The sequence below is a fragment of the Sinocyclocheilus grahami genome, unplaced genomic scaffold (assembly GCF_001515645.1).
Source record: "Sinocyclocheilus grahami isolate Dianchi unplaced genomic scaffold, SAMN03320097.WGS_v1.1 scaffold146.1, whole genome shotgun sequence".
In the NCBI taxonomy this organism is placed as follows: Eukaryota; Metazoa; Chordata; class Actinopteri; order Cypriniformes; family Cyprinidae; genus Sinocyclocheilus; species Sinocyclocheilus grahami.
In genome coordinates, this window is record NW_015505325.1 from 124,260 (window position 1) to 143,305 (window position 19,046).

At 38.9% G+C, this 19,046-nt stretch overlaps 2 protein-coding genes across 2 annotated transcripts; both read left to right on the forward strand.

Moving 5' to 3' along the window:
* The first annotated feature begins 93 nt into the window (after window positions 1-93).
* On the forward strand, window positions 94-13,798 carry LOC107591842 (putative helicase mov-10-B.1). The gene is made up of 21 exons (XM_016281121.1): window positions 94-123; window positions 188-390; window positions 590-828; window positions 1,069-1,318; window positions 1,426-1,548; window positions 1,695-1,881; window positions 2,616-2,770; window positions 4,002-4,175; window positions 4,294-4,441; window positions 4,584-4,751; window positions 5,275-5,372; window positions 5,482-5,579; window positions 5,670-5,768; window positions 8,357-8,459; window positions 9,220-9,337; window positions 11,212-11,403; window positions 11,973-12,044; window positions 12,150-12,275; window positions 12,356-12,444; window positions 12,573-12,691; window positions 13,737-13,798. The coding sequence occupies exons 1-21, from the start codon at window positions 94-96 to the stop codon at window positions 13,796-13,798; spliced, it is 2,853 nt and encodes a 950-aa protein (XP_016136607.1).
* Window positions 13,799-14,489: 691 nt separating this feature from the next.
* LOC107591761 (putative helicase mov-10-B.1) lies at window positions 14,490-18,024 on the forward strand. Its single transcript, XM_016280998.1, has 3 exons — window positions 14,490-14,574; window positions 14,703-14,821; window positions 17,529-18,024. The coding sequence occupies exons 1-3, from the start codon at window positions 14,528-14,530 to the stop codon at window positions 17,588-17,590; spliced, it is 228 nt and encodes a 75-aa protein (XP_016136484.1). The 5' UTR covers window positions 14,490-14,527; the 3' UTR covers window positions 17,591-18,024.
* Window positions 18,025-19,046: the final 1,022 nt, after the last annotated feature.

Here is a 19,046-nt window from a genome sequence, read left to right on the forward strand (position 1 = left end):
TGCTGTCATTTACGATGTAGTATATTTTATTTCAGCTTTTATTAATTACCATAAATAAGCAAAAATCTGAAATACTGGAGCAAACAAAAAATCATGACCCTTGAGTCCTGTTATACCCTATGTGTTAGTGTGATGTACACATGCAGATAATGGTCAAAACCTTGTAACCCTATTGTGGAATTTCTAGGTCAGAGTGCAGCACGATCAGTGGTTTAGACCCCGTCGCAGACAGCAAAACCAAGCTACTCCCCCTCTGAGTAATGGTAGCTCACCGCCACCCGCTAGTGCCCAGGTTCCTGACCCACCATCAGTGCCAGGGCCAGAAGATGGAGTTAGAGGAAGGAGAAAACTGTCCAAAGACCTCCTGCGCAGAATAAACACTACAGAAAAGTGAGCTGGTCTCTCTGTATGATGGGTACAAACCAACCTCTGAAAATACACAGAATGCAAAGAGATACAAAGTGTATCACCTTCATACATTACGGCCTGCTGTCATTTACGATGTAGTATTGCTCTTTGGATTCCTATTTTATGTTTTACAACATCTGAGTATGAAAACTAGCTCTGTTGATGCTCTTTTCTTTCCCAGGTCTGTGTTTATCGCTGATAAAGGTGGGGTGCAGGTGTCCTCAGAACTGCAGATAGAGGATGGCATGATTCAGCTCTTTGTGGAGAAGGCAGAAATTCATGACCTAAAGCTGTTTGTGGAGAACACGGGTCAGGCGGCCGTGTATTTCACATACTACACTGCTCTTCACTGGATTCAGTATTTCACTCTGGAAGACAGCAGAAGAGTCACACGCAACAATCCACTCCGTCTGGAGCCAAGTGAGTGCAACCCAACTGTACATGTGTACAGGTGAAACTGGTGTTGATGTTGTTTGTAGGTTTCGTTTGGTATCATGCTAGTCTCTGACTTTAGTCTCTGATGTATTATAAAAGGAAAATGTTTTTTGGAGCCACTGTGCAGTGCTAAGCGCATGTGCCCTTGACTTGTTGGGTTGTGGTTTTAAGGTGAGTGTCACAGGTTTGAAGCCAACCTGTTGCTCTCTCTCTCATTTTTTAAAGGTGAGAAATATGAGGTGACCTTAAGATTCAAAGCAGAACAAATAGGAGTTTATCCAGCCACTCTGGCATTTGAGTTCAAGGAAAACACCCAGCCCGCCACCCATCCTTTCCACATTGTTCGGTTCATTCAGGCAGAATACAGATCTGAGCTTGCAGCTCTGCTGGGTCCCGAAGAACCATTCAGACCTAAGAGGCTTGAGACATATGAACCTGCGTGGTGCAACATAGATGAGGGAGATCCACCTGAGAGGTGATAGATGCACACTCTTTTTAAGAATGACATTTTTTATGTTGTTTTTCCCTGTGCTTATATTTGTACAGAAATTATTTATTTGCATGTTTTTGTCTCATTTGCAGTTCTGCCCGAAACCTTTTGAAGTTTGTGGTGCCACTGGATTACTACACTCGTCCTTCTTACATCTCTGACTTAGCAGAGGTCCTAAAAGGCAACCGTTCTTCCCCGAGGCGCCAGGAACAGAAGTTGGTGGTCTCTAGTTGTGCATAATTGTGCTTTTCGGTCTTAGCCCTGTTACTGGTCTTTGAATGGTCTAGAATCAGCTCTCTGCATAAACATGTATAGTAGAAGCTATTGTTACTGTTTTCATTGGGCGTTTGGTGGTTTTTAGGTCACTGCTGGAGAGTGATCTGAGTTTTCATAACTATATGGAGCGCTTTGATTTACTGCTGTACCTAGAGGAGGATCAAATGTGTCTGGACATCAAGAGGTATGACAAAAAGGATGTGTCCATGGTGAAGGACCATGAGAACAAACGACTACTGGTCTTAGAGGCGAGTGGCAGTGTTTTACTGACTGTTATTTAAAGCATGTGATTGTGGCTGCGTCCGAAAGCTAAAAAATGCTGCCTTCGGAGGATGCATTTCAAGGTAGGAAGGCAACAAAGCACATCCAATTCCAATGTTAGAGATTTTTGAAGGCAACATCGATGTATCCACAACTGCCTTTGATATCCCACGATTCTGTGCATTCAGTTTCATGACAGTTGAGGTACAAAATAAAGATGCCATCTGAAAATTGTGGTTGGTGGTCAGTTTGTGTGTAAATGTCCATTTTTGATTGAATTGTTCCACTTCTGATGTAATTTCTAGCAGAAAATTTGTATTGTAGTAATTAAATATTAAATATTCACTAAGTTATCACCAAAGCTCTCTCTATTTTGTTGTAGATCATTAAACCATTATGTTGCCTCAGATTCTGTTGCTTGCAGTATCATTGTCTGATATGGCAGAGAGGCAACAAGTCAGCTACGCTCTCGGGCGCAGCCTGTGTTAGACACATACAGAGTATCAAAAGCATAGACCGTGCATGGCTCTTAAAGGGACAGTGCACCCAAAAATTTAAATTCCGTAATTATTTACTTTAATTTGTTAATCTTCAACTCTGCTAAAGATGTAGTAAATGTAATACAAAGAAAAAAATGACAACAATGTCATTTTTGGGTGAACTGTCCCTTTAAGTAGAATGTGCTTTTATGTTTGTTGGAAAGAATAGGGTTTGGAGGTCTTATAATGTATTTGTTGTGTTAAAGCTCCCTGGCGTATCAGAGAACAGACCATCAGTCCTGAGGGGAGATCATCTGCTTCTCACCAAGAGTGAGGAGGTCGAACTCTCAACTGTGACCAAATACAAGGGCTACGTCCACAGAGTAGAACTGGATCAGGTCAAACTGAACTTCTCTAGAGGGTATGAAGTGTGAGGAGTTTAAGACAGGTGTCATTTGAACATCAGAACACTGAAGGAGTATTAAATAAAACAGGGTTGATATAGTCGATAATCAAAGTCCCAGATACAAGATGTAAGAGCTTTATGTACTACAAAAACATAATGTAAAACTTGGGCTAGTGCAAACTATGCTTGACTGGACAGCAAACCTGCAGCTCAGTTTCTCAGTTCACTGGTGAAGAGAGCATTTACATATAAGTCTTAAAGACATAGCAGCAAAAAATCAGCACATGTAATTGATCATTACTTAATGACTAAGAAGTCTGTCTCTTTACACTCTTGATTACCATTAATACAAATGTGGCATTTGCTAAAATGTTGCAGCCCAATCAAAGTATTTTAAGCTAAGGAGCACACTAAAAAATGACTGAAGAAGGCTCTCTGAAAAGGGTCTGTGGTAGATTTCCCCTACGCACCTGACTTAAATTAACTTTGGGGCTCCAGTTGATGCTTACAAATTTATCATCTAGCTGCGTCTTCAGTCCACATCGTACGACGTCTCGCCCCTTTTGAACACTATCAGATATAAGATCTTTAGCGTTCAACTAATATGCAGTAACCTGACAGACTCCAGACAGTGCCTTTGAATATGTTTTAATCACTGCTAGGAAGACCTGATACCAATCACAGAGAATCCAACAGTTTATATAGAATAGGTACATGGCAAAGGTAACATGACTCATTACATTATTTTTCTCTAATATGATTGGTTCTTCATATGTGCAATCCAGCAAAAGCAGTTTCCACAAAAATATTAAGAACTGTTTTCAACATTGATAGTAAGAAATGTTTCTTGAGCAGCAAATCAGCATATTAGAATTATTTTTAAAGGATCATGTGACACTGAAGACTGGAGTAATGACTGCTGAAAATTCAGCTTTATTGTCACAGAAATAAATTACATTATAAAATATATTGAAATAGAAAACAGTTTTATATTGTAATAATATTTCACAAGATTACTGTTTGTACTGTATTTTTTAACAAATAAATGCAGACTTCTTTCAAAAACATAAAACAATCTTACAGACCCCAAACTTTTGAACAGTAGTGTCAAAGTCAAACATCAAAGGCTTTACATACTTAAGGTTTACAAAAATTATGCCATGTTCATTTGGTCTTATTTTGCATATTTATTTGAAGACCAGATTTAAACTTTGTGTATATGTGTGTCTGTGTTTTATGTGTAAAGGCTGCTTGACAGTTTCATAGATAATATGAAATTCCGTGTGGAGTTCACAGTGAATCGTCTCCCATTAAGACTGCAACACAGAGCAGTACACATGGCGGTCCAGCACGAGCTCAGAGATGTGCTGTTCCCTGTGGGCTCAAGGGACGTAACCCCTGCGTCTCCAACTACACTGAGGTCAGTAAGACACATCTGTACTGAACAAAATGAAATTTTAGAGAAACTTTATGGAATATTTCAGCGGGATCTGTATGTGTGTGTATGTGTGTGTGTGTGGGGTGGGGGGTATCTACAGGCTTTTTGATCAAAAGCTGGACAATAACCTTGAACAGAAAACTGCAGTATGTAACATTGTAGCCGGTACGTCCAAGCCGGCTCCGTACTTGGTGTTTGGACCTCCTGGCACTGGTAAAACTGTCACGATAGTGGAAGCCATCAAACAGGTAAATCTGGTTATCATGCTCAAATAAATATACACCCAACAGACACACCTACATGCAAATCATCTCATTGTGTCTCTATGCAAAATTGAAAAAGCAAAACAGCTATTTTAATTGACTATTTCACTTTATTTTCTTCTCACAGGTGGAGAAGAATATACCTGATGCCTATATCCTAGCTTGTGCTCCATCTAACAGTGCAGCTGATCAACTGTGTGAAAAGTTGATCACTAGTGAACATGTTGATTCACGGAAAATATACAGACTTTATGCTAGTTCACGCAACCCAAAAGTTATCCCTAAAGTCCTAGAGGTTAGTGCTAGTCTGACTTTATATGTTAATTAAAGGTTTGATTAAATGAACTAAATAAAAAATGGAAGATTTGATGGAAAATATAAAATAGCAATGGTACATTTTACCTTTCATGTATTTTTTATAAAAATATAAAACTAAATATAAATATTTAAAGAATTAAAAATAAGTCAGCTGTATCACTCAGTTCTGTTTTACTTAGCTATAAATGGGAAAAAAATACATTGCAAAGTTAAATGTAAAAATGTTCACTTTGGTTTTTTATTTTTCCTAGAGCTAACGAGGCTCAATACGTGATTTTTAAACATTGCAAATATTTGAACCATTTGTTCAAAAGGCTAAAGTGAACACATATTTAAATTTTAATAACAGCAAATTGTAGGCAGAATTTTACATTCTTTTAACTCATTAAAATGTAATGTAAATAGTTTTATGTAAATAGAGAGAGAGAGAGACGTTTTGAGAATGAGCTGTGTGTAGTTTTTGTTGTTGTTGTCATTGTTGACTGTCTTTTTGTGTTTAGAAAAACAGTAATGTGGAGGGAGACCACATTATTTTCCCACGTAAAGAGACTCTAGTGTGCTACAAGATCCTGGTCAGCACTTTGGTCACCGCAGGCAGGTAAAGGGCTTCATCCTCTACAAACACAATGAAGTCACTCTCTTCCACATGCATCATAGCAGTCAAAAGATAAAGAGTGTTTACTATATGTGTGTGTGTGTGTTGGTAGGCTGGTCAGTGGGGGTTTTCCTGTGGGTCATTTTTCGCACATCTTTGTGGATGAGGCAGGACATGCTGTGGAGCCAGAGACCATCATCAGTGTGGCAGGTGGAGTGCTTCATAGAATAACATTGGGAAAACTGTCAGATCTTTCATTTGAAATCAGCCTGTTGTAGCATTTCATCTTTGTGTGTGTAGGACTGCTGAATGCAAAAACTGGACAGCTTGTTTTGGCTGGTGATCCCAAGCAGCTGGGGCCAATCTTGAGATCTCCTTTTGCCATTAAATATGGACTTGGTGAGACGAATAAAGACACACATACCAGGGCTCTCAAGTCTCATGCATTTACCGTGAGACACACGCATTTCAATCAGTTCACACGCTCACACCTTGTATTTCTCATGCTGAGAAGTAATGGATAACATGTCCCACTATAGCCTATACAATTAATGAACAATTAAAATTCATAGCTGTCTCGAGTTATACAGAGTTAAATGTCACCTACCAGCCAATCAGAAATTAGAATGTTGTTGTTTCCATGTAAATTACGTGACCCCGCTACAAGCACGTTTGTTAATAGGCAACATGGATGCACATACACAAAGTGAAAGTTGGAAGAGCAAGACCCGATGAATACTGTAACCCCTTCTTCTTCTTCTTTTTTTTTTAGCATTTTGATGCTAAATTTGTGCTAAATTATTATTGATACAGTCAAAAACTCTTGAACTGTTTTGCAACCAGAAGCTTTAGCTTAACTTTGGCTACCTGAAACTAAGGAAAGTACTAGAGATTTTATAATAACTGGTAAATCTGATAAAATACAAATTCATCCAAATAAAATAAATTTTTTAATGTATTTAAAACATACAAATATATCAAAAATAAAAAGAAATTTGGCCCTAAACGAGCCAACTGAACAGCACTGTTCAATGTATATACTGTACACATACAGTTAGGATTGCAGAACTTGCCCTGAACATGTATGTCAAGTTGTGTGTGTGTGTGTGAGAGAGAGAGAGAGAGAGAGAGAGAAACTGGTAAATCTGATAAAATACAAATTCATCCAAATAAAATAAATTTTTTAATGTATTTAAAACATACAAATATATCAAAAATAAAAAGAAATTTGGCCCTAAACGAGCCAACTGAACAGCACTGTTCAATGTATATACTGTACACATACAGTTAGGATTGCAAAACGTGCGCTGAACATGTATGTCAAGTTGTGTGTGTGTGTGTGTGTGTGTGTGAGAGAGAGAGAGAGAGAGAGAGAGAGAGAGAGAGTACACATTTCAGCTTATTAATGTTTTTTTTGTCTGTTGTGTTTGTTGCACATTTTGATGCCTTGATGACAGGGGTCAGGGGCTCCCATTTAAAGCACTGTAGCTTTCCCACTCAAATGCAGATGCAGAGAGAGTGTTCTCCATGGTGGGTTTGAACAATTAGTTCTTTTAGTTTTTGAGTGTTGAGTGATGTTTCTTCAGCATACATTTTTATGTGCCACTGCGAACAGAAGTAAAACATACAGTAAAACACAAATCTGTGAATTGCTTTAAACTGATTAAAAATGCTGTAATCAATCGTTTTTACAATAACTTAATCACAGAGAGAGTTACACTTATATACACAGAGAGAGAGAGAGATAGAGAGAGAGAGAGAGAGAGAGAGAGAGAGAGAGAGAGAGATACACATTTCAGCTTATGAATGTTTTTTTTGTCTGTTGTGTTTGTTGCACATTTTGATGCCTTGATGACAGGGGTCAGGGGCTCCCATTTAAAGCACTGTGGCTTTCCCACTCAAATGCAGATGCAGAGAGAGTGTTCTCCATGGTGGGTTTGAACAAAACCAAAAGTAGGAACAGTTTGGCTGTGGACAAAACACTATCATCCATCATGACGGTGAAATGGCTGGCCCTGAGCCACAGTGCTTTAAGTGGGAGCCTCCTACCCCTGTCATCAAGGCATCCAAATGTGAAACACAAAACACGATTCATAAGCTGAAATGTGTACTCTCTCTCTCTCTCACACACACACACACACACACACAACGCTTGACATACATGCTCTGGGAAAGTTCTGCAATCCTACTATATGTGTACAGTATGTTCTGTTCAGTTGGTTCATTTGGGGCAATTTTTTTTTTTTTACATATACATTTGTATTTTTGTATTATATAAAACATTGTATTTTATTTGGATGAATTTGTCTGTCTTTTATCAGATTTACCAATGTGTTCTCCATGGTGGGTTTGAACAAAACCAAAAGTAGGAACAGTTTGGCTCTGGACAAAACACTATCATCCATCATGACGGTGAAATGGCTGGCCCTGAGCCACAGTGCTTTAAGTGGGAGCCTCCTACCCCTGTCATCAAGGCATCCAAATGTGAAACACAAAACACGATTCATAAGCTGAAATGTGTACTCTCTCTCTCTCTCACACACACACACACACACAACGCTTGACATACATGCTCTGGGAAAGTTCTGCAATCCTACTATATGTGTACAGTATGTACTGTACATTAAACACTTCTGTTCAGTTGGTTCATTTGGGGCAAATTTTTTTTTTTTACATATACATTTGTATTTTTGTATTATATAAAACATTGTATTTTATTTGGATGAATTTGTCTGTCTTTTATCAGATTTACCAATTGTTATAATTTCTAATTGTGCTGGTCAATTATGAAGAATAGGTCAAATTGAACTACTAGCAAAAACTTGAGAGAATTGGGCGGGGCCGAGGGGCCACTGCTGCAAATATTTGAGTGGCTCCTCCCCTAACAGATGTAATCTCACTCCAAACTTTTGATTTAACTTGAGAGCCCTGCACATACAGTACACACTCAATTTATGTTGTAATTTGCATTGTAAATGTGTTTGTAGGACTTTCCTTGCTAGAGAGGCTGATGACACAGAATGAACTTTACCAGAAAGGCACTACAGAATACGACAGCCGTTATGTAACCAAACTGCTGCAGAACTACAGGTAAAGTCTGAATAATCCAAAAACCTCATCTGCAAAACTACAAATTGACTAGTTGTCTTACCAGCTTGTTGACTAGCTGCTCTTAAAGAAGCTCTGAATAGGGTCTAAGTGGGGGGGGCATTGATGGGGTGCAAAGTTCTCAAGGCTGAACAAAACTATTTTTAACTTGTATGGGTAAAATTTCTGATACATGTAAAGAAAGTCTCGGTGACGTATAGAGGAGGATCAAAAATGTGTAGACCTTTGTGTGGAGGGAGTGCAGATGATTATGGACAAGGAACAAATACCATCTAGAGCCATTTGTCTTTTTGATTTAGTAGTTTTGACTTGTAGCCAGGAGCCATTAAGAGTAGAAAAGAGTCATAGCCCATTATAAAGAAGTAAACAAATAGCCTTGAACATAAATTTGACTCCTGGCCATGAATGAACATGGGAACCAGAGGAAGCTGTGTGTGTCTGGGTTTTTGCTGTGCAGAGAAAGGCAGAGGACAGGATGCCATATGAAAAGTTTGGGAAAGCGCCAGTCTGAGTAAAATAGATTGAGATAGGCCCAATCCAAAATAAGTGTTCAGAATACCTAATCATGTATCCTGAATCAGATGTACGATTTCTACCACAAAACTGACACAAATGCTTCTTTCTTTGATATTTAGTTTGAAAATTGAAAATGTCTGAATCCGTTTTAGCACCACTGTAATAAAGTTTGTGTTCTAATCTGTGTTTCTAATTCCCATTTTTCATTCTCTCTTTGTCTCTCCAGGTCTCATCCATCCATTCTGAAGATTCCTAATGAGTTGTTCTATGATGGGGAGTTGGTGGCATGTGCAGATAAGATCATCTCCTGCCAGTACTGCACCTGGGAGCACCTGCCAAAAAGTGTAAGAGACATCCCAGACACAAAAACCTGATAAAAAAGCAGTTCAGGAATGTCAAGACAACGCATTTTGTTGTTAAGTTGCTTATTGCCAGTTTTCTCAAAATTTGGTACACATACTTATTTTCAGATGGTGTTCAAATATATCCATTTTGGTAAATAGATTTGACATTAGCCACTGCAATTTGATTGCCTATTGGTGCACATTTTTTAAAAATATAGTTGATTATAAGATATGTGACTGTCCCAATAGCCACATTTGCGGTGTTGCACTTGTCAGTGTACTTACATGATGTATTTTCTGTATTTGGCCCAAGTGTTCAAGTAGGCATGTAGACTGCAAATGTGTGTATTACTTTTGACTTTACGATAGAACACGCTTACAACATTGCTTTATTTACCCTTTTTTTTATACTTTGCACTTTAAAATAAACTTTTCTGTTCAGTAGTCCATATGTAACAGACGAGACAATTTAGTAACTGCGATGCTTCTAATTAACTGATAAAAAGCGGTTGCAGATGTTTTAAAAAATACACATACTCATCTCAGCACCAATAAAATGTGCAGCACTTCACATTTTACTACCAAAATTATATGCAATATCTAATTAATTTAACTTGAACTGTAAAGTTTCTGCAACATCACACAATTTTGGGACACGAGTACCTGAACACGATGAATGTTGGGATACACTTAGTAGGGTTTTTGCGGTCCTTAAAAAAGTCTTACATTTGGTTTGATCAAATTGAAGGCCATAAACAGTCTTAAACAGTATAACAAAAGTCTTAATTATTTTAAGAGGTCTTAAATTTAGGGACGGAAGTCACCATGGAATAATTATTTGATTATTAAACATCAAAAGGCTATGATTCAATTATGTGAACGCTGCATGTTTCAAAATGTTGCGCTGTTACGTATTGTACAGGATTGCGGTTTCAGAGCAGTTCGCAATCAGTGAATATGATTGCTTATCAATTAAATTCAGTTCACTTCAATTTCACTTTATTGTTGGAATTTCTTCCAAAAATTGTCTCGCATCCCATAGTGTTTACTGTCTAACATTAATGCACATCAATACACATTACACAATACAACACACACACACACAAAAAAGTATGTTAATACACATCCATCTGCAGTGCAAATACTTAAGTCCCTTCCATTCCTCAGAATCCTACTTAGACCCCCAATTCGGATTAATTAATTTTACTGACTGATGAACAAAAGATTTCCGTAATCTGTTCATTCTAGCATATGGTACTCTCAGTGCATGTGGTACTTATCATGCACCATTGATAAACTGACAATGTTTACGTTATGGTTTTTATATTATGTTGTAGATTGTTGTAAGAGTGTGTGTTTTATGGCTCATCTTTCTAAATGAGCAGCTGAAAGTAGTAAAGCATAGACATTTCAAAATAAGATTGTATGAGTTTGTTCTGTAACGGCATGCAATATTTATTTTATTTGTGCAGGTCTTAAAAAATCTGATTATAAAATCTCTGCAGAAAACCTGCTTAGCTTACCGCTCCCATTCACTTTTTAAACATGTAGTCCACCTCCTCCTCATGGGTTATCCGGCCACACATGCCCGTACAAACACACAAGTCATTAGTGTAAGAAATGTGAAGGCCAGAAACTGAGATAACCGCCTTCTTGAATTTGGTTGTATTTCATGGCTACATTTGGTGCTTAAGGATGTAAGATTTTTTCATTAGCCAGTTTCCACTTGTGCTTTGAAATGCTGATGTTACTATTTATGTCTAGAAAGTTCAATACAAAGACCTCTTATTGATCATGTTGTTGGTTTTCACTGATAATTATAGTATACCTTCTGCAGATGTCACATTGTGCTCTGGTCTGTGCTGCATTTTTAGGGATTTCCTGTGATTTTCCATGGAGTGATTGGAAAGGATGAGAGAGAGTCAAACAGCCCCTCCTTTTTCAACACTTCTGAAATTGATATCATGATCGACTACCTGAAGAAGCTCCTCCTGACACAGGCCAAGAAGGGCATTGCAAAAATCTCCCCCAAAGAGATTGGCATTATAGCCCCCTACAGGAAACAGGTGAAAATACCTTTTCAACAGCTCAGCGGCAGCAAACCTGATGCATAGTATACTGCACACACAATGCAGTTAGTAGCCTATCGAGTAAATCCACAAGAAAATTTGTTTGCAGAGAGTTACGCTACCATTCAAAAATTTGGGGTTGGAAAGATTCTTTGTTCAGTGTATATTCTAAAATGTAATGATGACAAAGCTGAATTTTCAGCATCCATTACTCCAGTCTTCCTTCAGAAATTATTCTAATATCCTAATGCGTTGCTCAAGTCACAATTGAAAACATTTATGCTGCATAATATTTTTTGTGTGGAACATGAGGCTTTTTTCAAGATTCTGATGAATAGAAAGTTCAAATGCATGTATTTGAAATAGCAACATTTTGTAACATAATAAATGTCTTTACTGTACTTTTGATCAATTTAATGTGTCCTTGCTGAACAAAAGTATCAATTTCTTAAAGTACAAACTCCAAACTTTTTAAACAGTAGTGTAAATACATGAAATATTCTGTACTTATTACTTTTTCACTCTGCTTTTGTTTTTTATTGTACATATCTGTTTTATTTTTATAGGTGGAGAAGATCAGGAAGGCCATCAAGATGCACAGGGAGCTTAAATCCTGTTCGGGCATTGAGGAGCTGAAGGTCAGCATGAGTCTGTGCCGTGCGGACACTCCTACACTCTGTTATCAGTTCTTATCCTTGTCAGGACACGTGAGCAAAAACATGACTGCTGTACGTGTTGTGTAGGTTGGTTCTGTGGAGGAGTTTCAAGGCCAGGAGAGGAAAGTGATCATTGTGTCAACTGTTCGCAGTGACAAGAAACACATAATTTTGGATGAAACATTCAGCATTGGGTTTCTGAAGAATGAGAAGGTAGTGTTTAACACATGACAATACACCACACAGAAGTCTACAAAACAAAGTTGTTTCACCTCTTGCTTTCTTTTCTCCAGAGATTCAATGTGGCAGTGACGAGAGCAAAATCCCTGCTCATCATGGTGGGAAACCCCATCATTCTACAGACAGACGCAACCTGGGGCAGGTATATAAACTTCCAACTAACACATGCATAAAATATATAAAATACTCTTTATATAATTTCAGGACATGGTGTGAGTTGATATTGCAAGCCGATTTTTTTTTTTACCTTGTTGATCTATGTGTTTGTAGATTTATTCATTACTGCATTGAGAAGGGAGGTTATACTGGATATGATATTTCCAATTTGGAGGAAACAGAGGCGGTTGTTGAGCGCCTGCTCGCTCTAAACATCCATGAGGAGACCATAGGTAAGGCATGGCTTTAATAAAAGTACAGTCACACTAGACTTTGTGCTTCATTTGCTTCCATTAATGCGGAATAGGAAATGCAAGCTTAAGGTAGTTAAGGTAGTTGCTGAAGTTCAAATGTAGTGAACGCTGATCTGCAAATTTGCATAAAGAAATATATATGAAAACTTTGAATATACTTTATTCATAATTGATTATTTAATAAAAGTGGCCCAAGAGCGTGACATCACATCCTGTTTCCCATGTTTGTTTGGTGTGAGCCTAGAGTGACGACCGCACATTCATAATTAATCATTTACTGACAGGTTATACAAATACACTACCATTTAAAAGTTTGGGGTGAGTGTTTTTTAGTTTTTTTTAAGAAATTTATATTTTTATTTAATCCAAATGAATTTGTTCAAAAGAGACAGTAGATATATTTATGTTACAGAAGTTTTCTGTTTCAAATAAATGCTGTTCTTTTGAGCTTTCTATTCATCAAAGTATTCTGAAAAGAAAAATGTATCCGGGTTTCTACAAAATTATTAAGCAGCACAACTGTTTTCAAAATGGATAATAATAAGACATTTTTCTTGTGCACCAAATCAGCATATTAGGATGATTTCTGAAGGATCACATGATACTGAAGACTGGAGTGTTGACTCTCAGCTTTGCAATCACAGGAATAATTAAATTTTTCAACTGTTATTTTAAATGGTAATATTATTTTACAATATTACTGTTTTTATGGTATTTTGATCAAATAAATTCAGCCTTAGTGAGCATAAGAGACTTTTCTCAAAAAAATCTTACCGACCCCAAACTCTTAAACGGTAGTGTATTTCGACCTACACAACGGTACACCTGTTCCCTTTCGAACGGTCTCTCCCGTTGCGTTGACACTCTTATGGGGAAACTCCTGTTTACACTGATACTGAAGCCTGATTTGTTTACGTTCGCGTAGCTGCACGAACCAATGGCGCTTCATCCCGCAAAAAAGGGAGGACCGACCTCTATATAAGTCGTCTCTGAGCACCATATCGTCAGAATTTTGCTCCTTCAGTGGCAAAGATCATCTCCTCGCTGACTCTGCAAGCAAGAAGCCAAAGAAGGAAGAAGCTGTGAGCGGCTTAATTTCCTTCGGTGCATCTGAGGAGGAAGCCGCCTTTGATGACTCCATGTCATGGCTTTGGATGCTGAAGAGTGGGCGTGTTCCGGCGAAGAGTCCGAAACCCTGCCTCTGACCCAGACAACACGGCCCAGCGTGGACAGTTAGCTGATCCACATTCTATCTAAGGCTGTGGAGGACGAGTGACGAGTGCTACCTAAAAGGGCGCCATCAACATTCCTCCCACCAATGGCCCGCTCCTTTCCTGCCGGCAGTTCATGAGGAACTCACCAGGACATGGCACGCCCTGAGCGGTTTACAGCGGCACAGAAGTCATCTCAAGCAATGCGTCACTTCCTGCCGAAGCACTTCAATGCTCCAACCTGGGCTTCAGCAGCGCCCCCAGATGGCGAAACGCTACCCTTTTCCAAACCGCCATGGTCCCCGACCCAGAATGGCATTGGACCCTGAACCTCAGAAGCTGTCCTGATCCAAACGCAGAGAGGAAGAAGAGAGGGTCAGTTCTTGCCGAGGCCAGAACTCCCTCAAAGAAAGCTTACACTCGCTCTCCATCTCTCCACTTAACATTGAGCGATGGAAGCTCCATTCAACCTGGGCCCATCCTTCTCATTCAGTGTGCACCCAAGCAAAATACTGCTGTGAACAAAACAAAGTTGTTTCACCTCTTGCTTTCTTTTCTCCAGAGATTCAATGTGGCAGTGACGAGAGCAAAATCCCTGCTCATCATGGTGGGAAACCCCATCATTCTACAGACAGACGCAACCTGGGGCAGGTATATAAACTTCCAACTAACACATGCATAAAATATATAAAATACTCTTTATATAATTTCAGGACATGGTGTGAGTTGATATTGCAAGCCGATTTTTTTTTTTACCTTGTTGATCTATGTGTTTGTAGATTTATTCATTACTGCATTGAGAAGGGAGGTTATACTGGATATGATATTTCCAATTTGGAGGAAACAGAGGCGGTTGTTGAGCGCCTGCTCGCTCTAAACATCCATGAGGAGACCATAGGTAAGGCATGGCTTTAATAAAAGTACAGTCACACTAGACTTTGTGCTTCATTTGCTTCCATTAATGCGGAATAGGAAATGCAAGCTTAAGGTAGTTAAGGTAGTTGCTGAAGTTCAAATGTAGTGAACGCTGATCTGCAAATTTGCATAAAGAAATATATATGAAAACTTTGAATATACTTTATTCATAATTGATTATTTAATAAAAGTGGCCCAAGAGCGTGACATCACATCCTGTTTCCCATGTTTGTTTGGTGTGAGCCTAGAGTGACGACCGCACATTCATAATTAATCATTTACTGACAGGTTATACAAATACACTACCATTTAAAAGTTTGGGGTGAGTGTTTTTTAGTTTTTTTTAAGAAATTTATATTTTTATTTAATCCAAATGAATTTGTTCAAAAGAGACAGTAGATATATTTATGTTACAGAAGTTTTCTGTTTCAAATAAATGCTGTTCTTTTGAGCTTTCTATTCATCAAAGTATTCTGAAAAAAAAATGTATCCGGGTTTCTACAAAATTATTAAGCAGCACAACTGTTTTCAAAATGGATAATAATAAGAAATTTTTCTTGTGCACCAAATCAGCATATTAGGATGATTTCTGAAGGATCACATGATACTGAAGACTGGAGTGTTGACTCTCAGCTTTGCAATCACAGGAATAATTAAATTTTTCAACTGTTATTTTAAATGGTAATATTATTTTACAATATTACTGTTTTTATGGTATTTTGATCAAATAAATTCAGCCTTAGTGAGCATAAGAGACTTTTCTCAAAAAAATCTTACCGACCCCAAACTCTTAAACGGTAGTGTATTTCGACCTACACAACGGTACACCTGTTCCCTTTCGAACGGTCTCTCCCGTTGCGTTGACACTCTTATGGGGAAACTCCTGTTTACACTGATACTGAAGCCTGATTTGTTTACGTTCGCGTAGCTGCACGAACCAATGGCGCTTCATCCCGCAAAAAAGGGAGGACCGACCTCTATATAAGTCGTCTCTGAGCACCATATCGTCAGAATTTTGCTCCTTCAGTGGCAAAGATCATCTCCTCGCTGACTCTGCAAGCAAGAAGCCAAAGAAGGAAGAAGCTGTGAGCGGCTTAATTTCCTTCGGTGCATCTGAGGAGGAAGCCGCCTTTGATGACTCCATGTCATGGCTTTGGATGCTGAAGAGTGGGCGTGTTCCGGCGAAGAGTCTGAAACCCCGCCTCTGACTCAGACAACACGGCCCAGCGTGGACAGTTAGCTGATCCACATTCTATCTAAGGCTGTGGAGGACGAGTGACGAGTGCTACCTAAAAGGGCGCCATCAACATTCCTCCCACCAATGGCCCGCTCCTTTCCTGCCGGCAGTTCATGAGGAACTCACCAGGACATGGCACGCCCTGAGCGGTTTACAGCGGCACAGAAGTCATCTCAAGCAATGCGTCACTTCCTGCCGAAGCACTTCAATGCTCCAACCTGGGCTTCAGCAGCGCCCCCAGATGGCGAAACGCTACCCTTTTCCAAAACGCCACGGTCCCCGACCCAGAATGGCATTGGACCCTGAACCTCAGAAGCTGTCCTGATCCAAACGCAGAGAGGAAGAAGAGAGGGTCAGTTCTTGCCGAGGCCAGAACTCCCTCAAAGAAAGCTTACACTCGCTCTCCATCTCTCCACTTAACATTGAGCGATGGAAGCTCCATTCAACCTGGGCCCATCCTTCTCATTCAGTGTGCACCCAAGCAAAATACTGCTGTGATAGCGGACCCACATACTCAAAAGAGCATTTCTCCTCTCCTCATTACCACGAATGTCAGTTCCTCGCCCCCTTACGGCACACTTCTATTCAAAAAACTATAATCACTTGCTATCTGGCTTCAGGCTTGGAAAGCTATCCCAAATGTGTCAAGTTGGGTTCTAAAAACCATAGAACAAGGTTACTCACTCCAGTTCGCTCACAGGCCACCTCACTTCAGAGATGTTATTCAAACTTCGGTACAGGACAACTTTTTTGTTGTCTTTTTTTTTTTACGAGACAGCGAGATGCCCTGGCCCACGATTAGCCCAGTGCTCGCCTATACGCCTTCTCCCCGGTTGCCCTGCTTCCTCAGGTCATCAGACGGTTCAGGGAAGTCAGATGCTCGGTTCTTCTGGTGGCCCCACTCTGGAGGAATCCGATGTGGCTCCCCGAGTTGATTCAGCTGCTATCGGCAGCCCCCTGGCTGATAACACTGAGGGAGGACCTTCTCTTGCAAGCGAAGGGCATAATTTGGCAACGGGAGTGACTGGTCGAAAGGTAATGCTCCGGTTACTAACGTAACCTTGCTGCCCAGAGATAAGGGAATGAGCGTTGTGTAGGATGCAGTGCTATAAGGCTGCGCGTGAATCGATGACTGTCGCTTCAGTCGAAAGATTCTGATGAAATGGTGCTCTGAGCCGACTTATGTAGAGGTCGGCTCCTCCCCTTTTGGTGGGTTGAAGCGCCATTGGTTTGTGCACAAATCAGGCTTCAGTATCAGAGTAAACAGAGTTTCCTCATAAGCGTTTGAAAGCAACGCTCGTTCCCTTATCTCAGGGAACCATGGTTATGTTAGTAACCATAATGTTTTGTTTATATTGGCACTTTTTAAGGACAATTTCTGTGCTTTTTTTTCTTTGGGATTTAAAATAAATCATAAACCAAGTGCTAACTGTCATGTTCTTTCTCATCCTAGTGAAAACAGAGGAGAGTGTGGTCCAGCAATATCTGAATCCTGAGTGGAGACATGACCATTAAATGAAGTGCTATTGTTAAAGCGCCTCCTAGTCAGGCCACTCTCATTAGCATAACCACACCCCTTTTCCCTTCCACTTAGAATGGGAAAGTCTTAATGAACTTAGAAGTTTCATTTTAAATCTAAAGCTGCACTATGATATATAAACATTGTATTAAACTAAAGGAGTAAGTTTTTTGGAAATCAGTGCTACATGACTAGAGAAAACAGAAAAAGAGCTGGTTGAAAATCTACAAACTATTCTCAGGGCTTTGCATGCAATGTTGCCTATATTGAATGAAAAGATTTTATAAGATATTTGAAAGAAAATGCATTAATCTGTACCACAGACATTATGAAACACATGGTTGATAATTAATTGATTACTGCCCTGAAATAAGTGCCTTATTTTATAAAATTATCAAGCAACCCAGGAATGTTAATTTAATAATGCTTATTCATGGTGGTAATGGTTTTGTTTGTTTTCCCACTGGTTTGTTTAGAAATTGCTAATGGAGTTGGAGGTTTACATCAGTGCATTGTCAATCACATCATTTTTAAAAAGTGTACTTAATTTCAAAGACTTTTGGCTGAAGTAAATACAATATTGTAAAATGAAGGATGTTAAATCACAAGTCAATGCAAAATTTGGATTAAGGAATTAGTTACAGGGCTGCGCAGAGACGTTTGGAGAGGCAGGTGCTCAAAGTATAAAAGGGGCACATGGAACAAGGCTTTAAATTGGGCTGTGCTCAAAATATCAATACAGCAAAATACTGTGGCACATTCCTTGCTGATACGCGTATCGATACGGATGCTTCTATATTGATACAGCAGCAAATGCTGTGACGCAGCATTTCCACAAAGCATTCTTGGGAGTTTTGCTAAAAATTTGAGGGAATTTTTACATCATGTATTTTTAAGGCTTTCAACTGGCTGTTAACTCAGGATATGAATTATTACGGTATGTTTCTAAAGAATAGTGGGAAATCATGAGATAAAGAAAGAATTTTTTTTGCACCTCAACTCTGGAATTAGAAACTGGATTGTATGATATTATTATTGTTGTTGTTGTTGTTATATTATTATTATTATGAGTTTACAGGGCATGGTGGTTTTAGTGTTGTAAACACTACTGTTGGTGTTGTAGGGGAAAAAAATCTGTCATAGATAAAATAGAATTCTATTCTAATCTTGTTCTGAATTTATTCTTTTTTTTAGGATAATGATAATAAAAACAGGATTGAAAAGTATAATTCAGAGGATGAGAAACTCAGTATAGGTTAAGCCTGTTTTACCAGTGTTGTGATAATTATTTTTAAGGCACTCTACGTTTTTAAAACAAATACTGTAATATAGTTCAAAATAGACCCCTCGACGCCCGTTAAAGTTTTCTCAATCAAACAGCAAGGACAAAGAGATCAGGCACGTTTATTTATATTGCTGTTTATAGAAATACGTTAGCTACATTTTTTATAT

Bases quoted from the DNA above. Each gene is read 5' to 3' on its own strand.
- LOC107591842 (XM_016281121.1), top strand. From the start codon at position 94: ATGACCCTTGAGTCCTGTTATACCCTATGT. The intron at 4,442-4,583 runs GTAAATCTGGTT...TTCTTCTCACAG, and splicing joins TAGTGGAAGCCATCAAACAG to GTGGAGAAGAATATACCTGA. The intron at 8,460-9,219 runs GTAAAGTCTGAA...TTGTCTCTCCAG, and splicing joins AAACTGCTGCAGAACTACAG to GTCTCATCCATCCATTCTGA.
- LOC107591761 (XM_016280998.1), top strand. From the start codon at position 14,528: ATGGTGGGAAACCCCATCATTCTACAGACAGACGCAACCTGGGGCAG. The intron at 14,575-14,702 runs GTATATAAACTT...ATGTGTTTGTAG, and splicing joins ACAGACGCAACCTGGGGCAG to ATTTATTCATTACTGCATTG. The intron at 14,822-17,528 runs GTAAGGCATGGC...TTCTCATCCTAG, and splicing joins CATCCATGAGGAGACCATAG to TGAAAACAGAGGAGAGTGTG.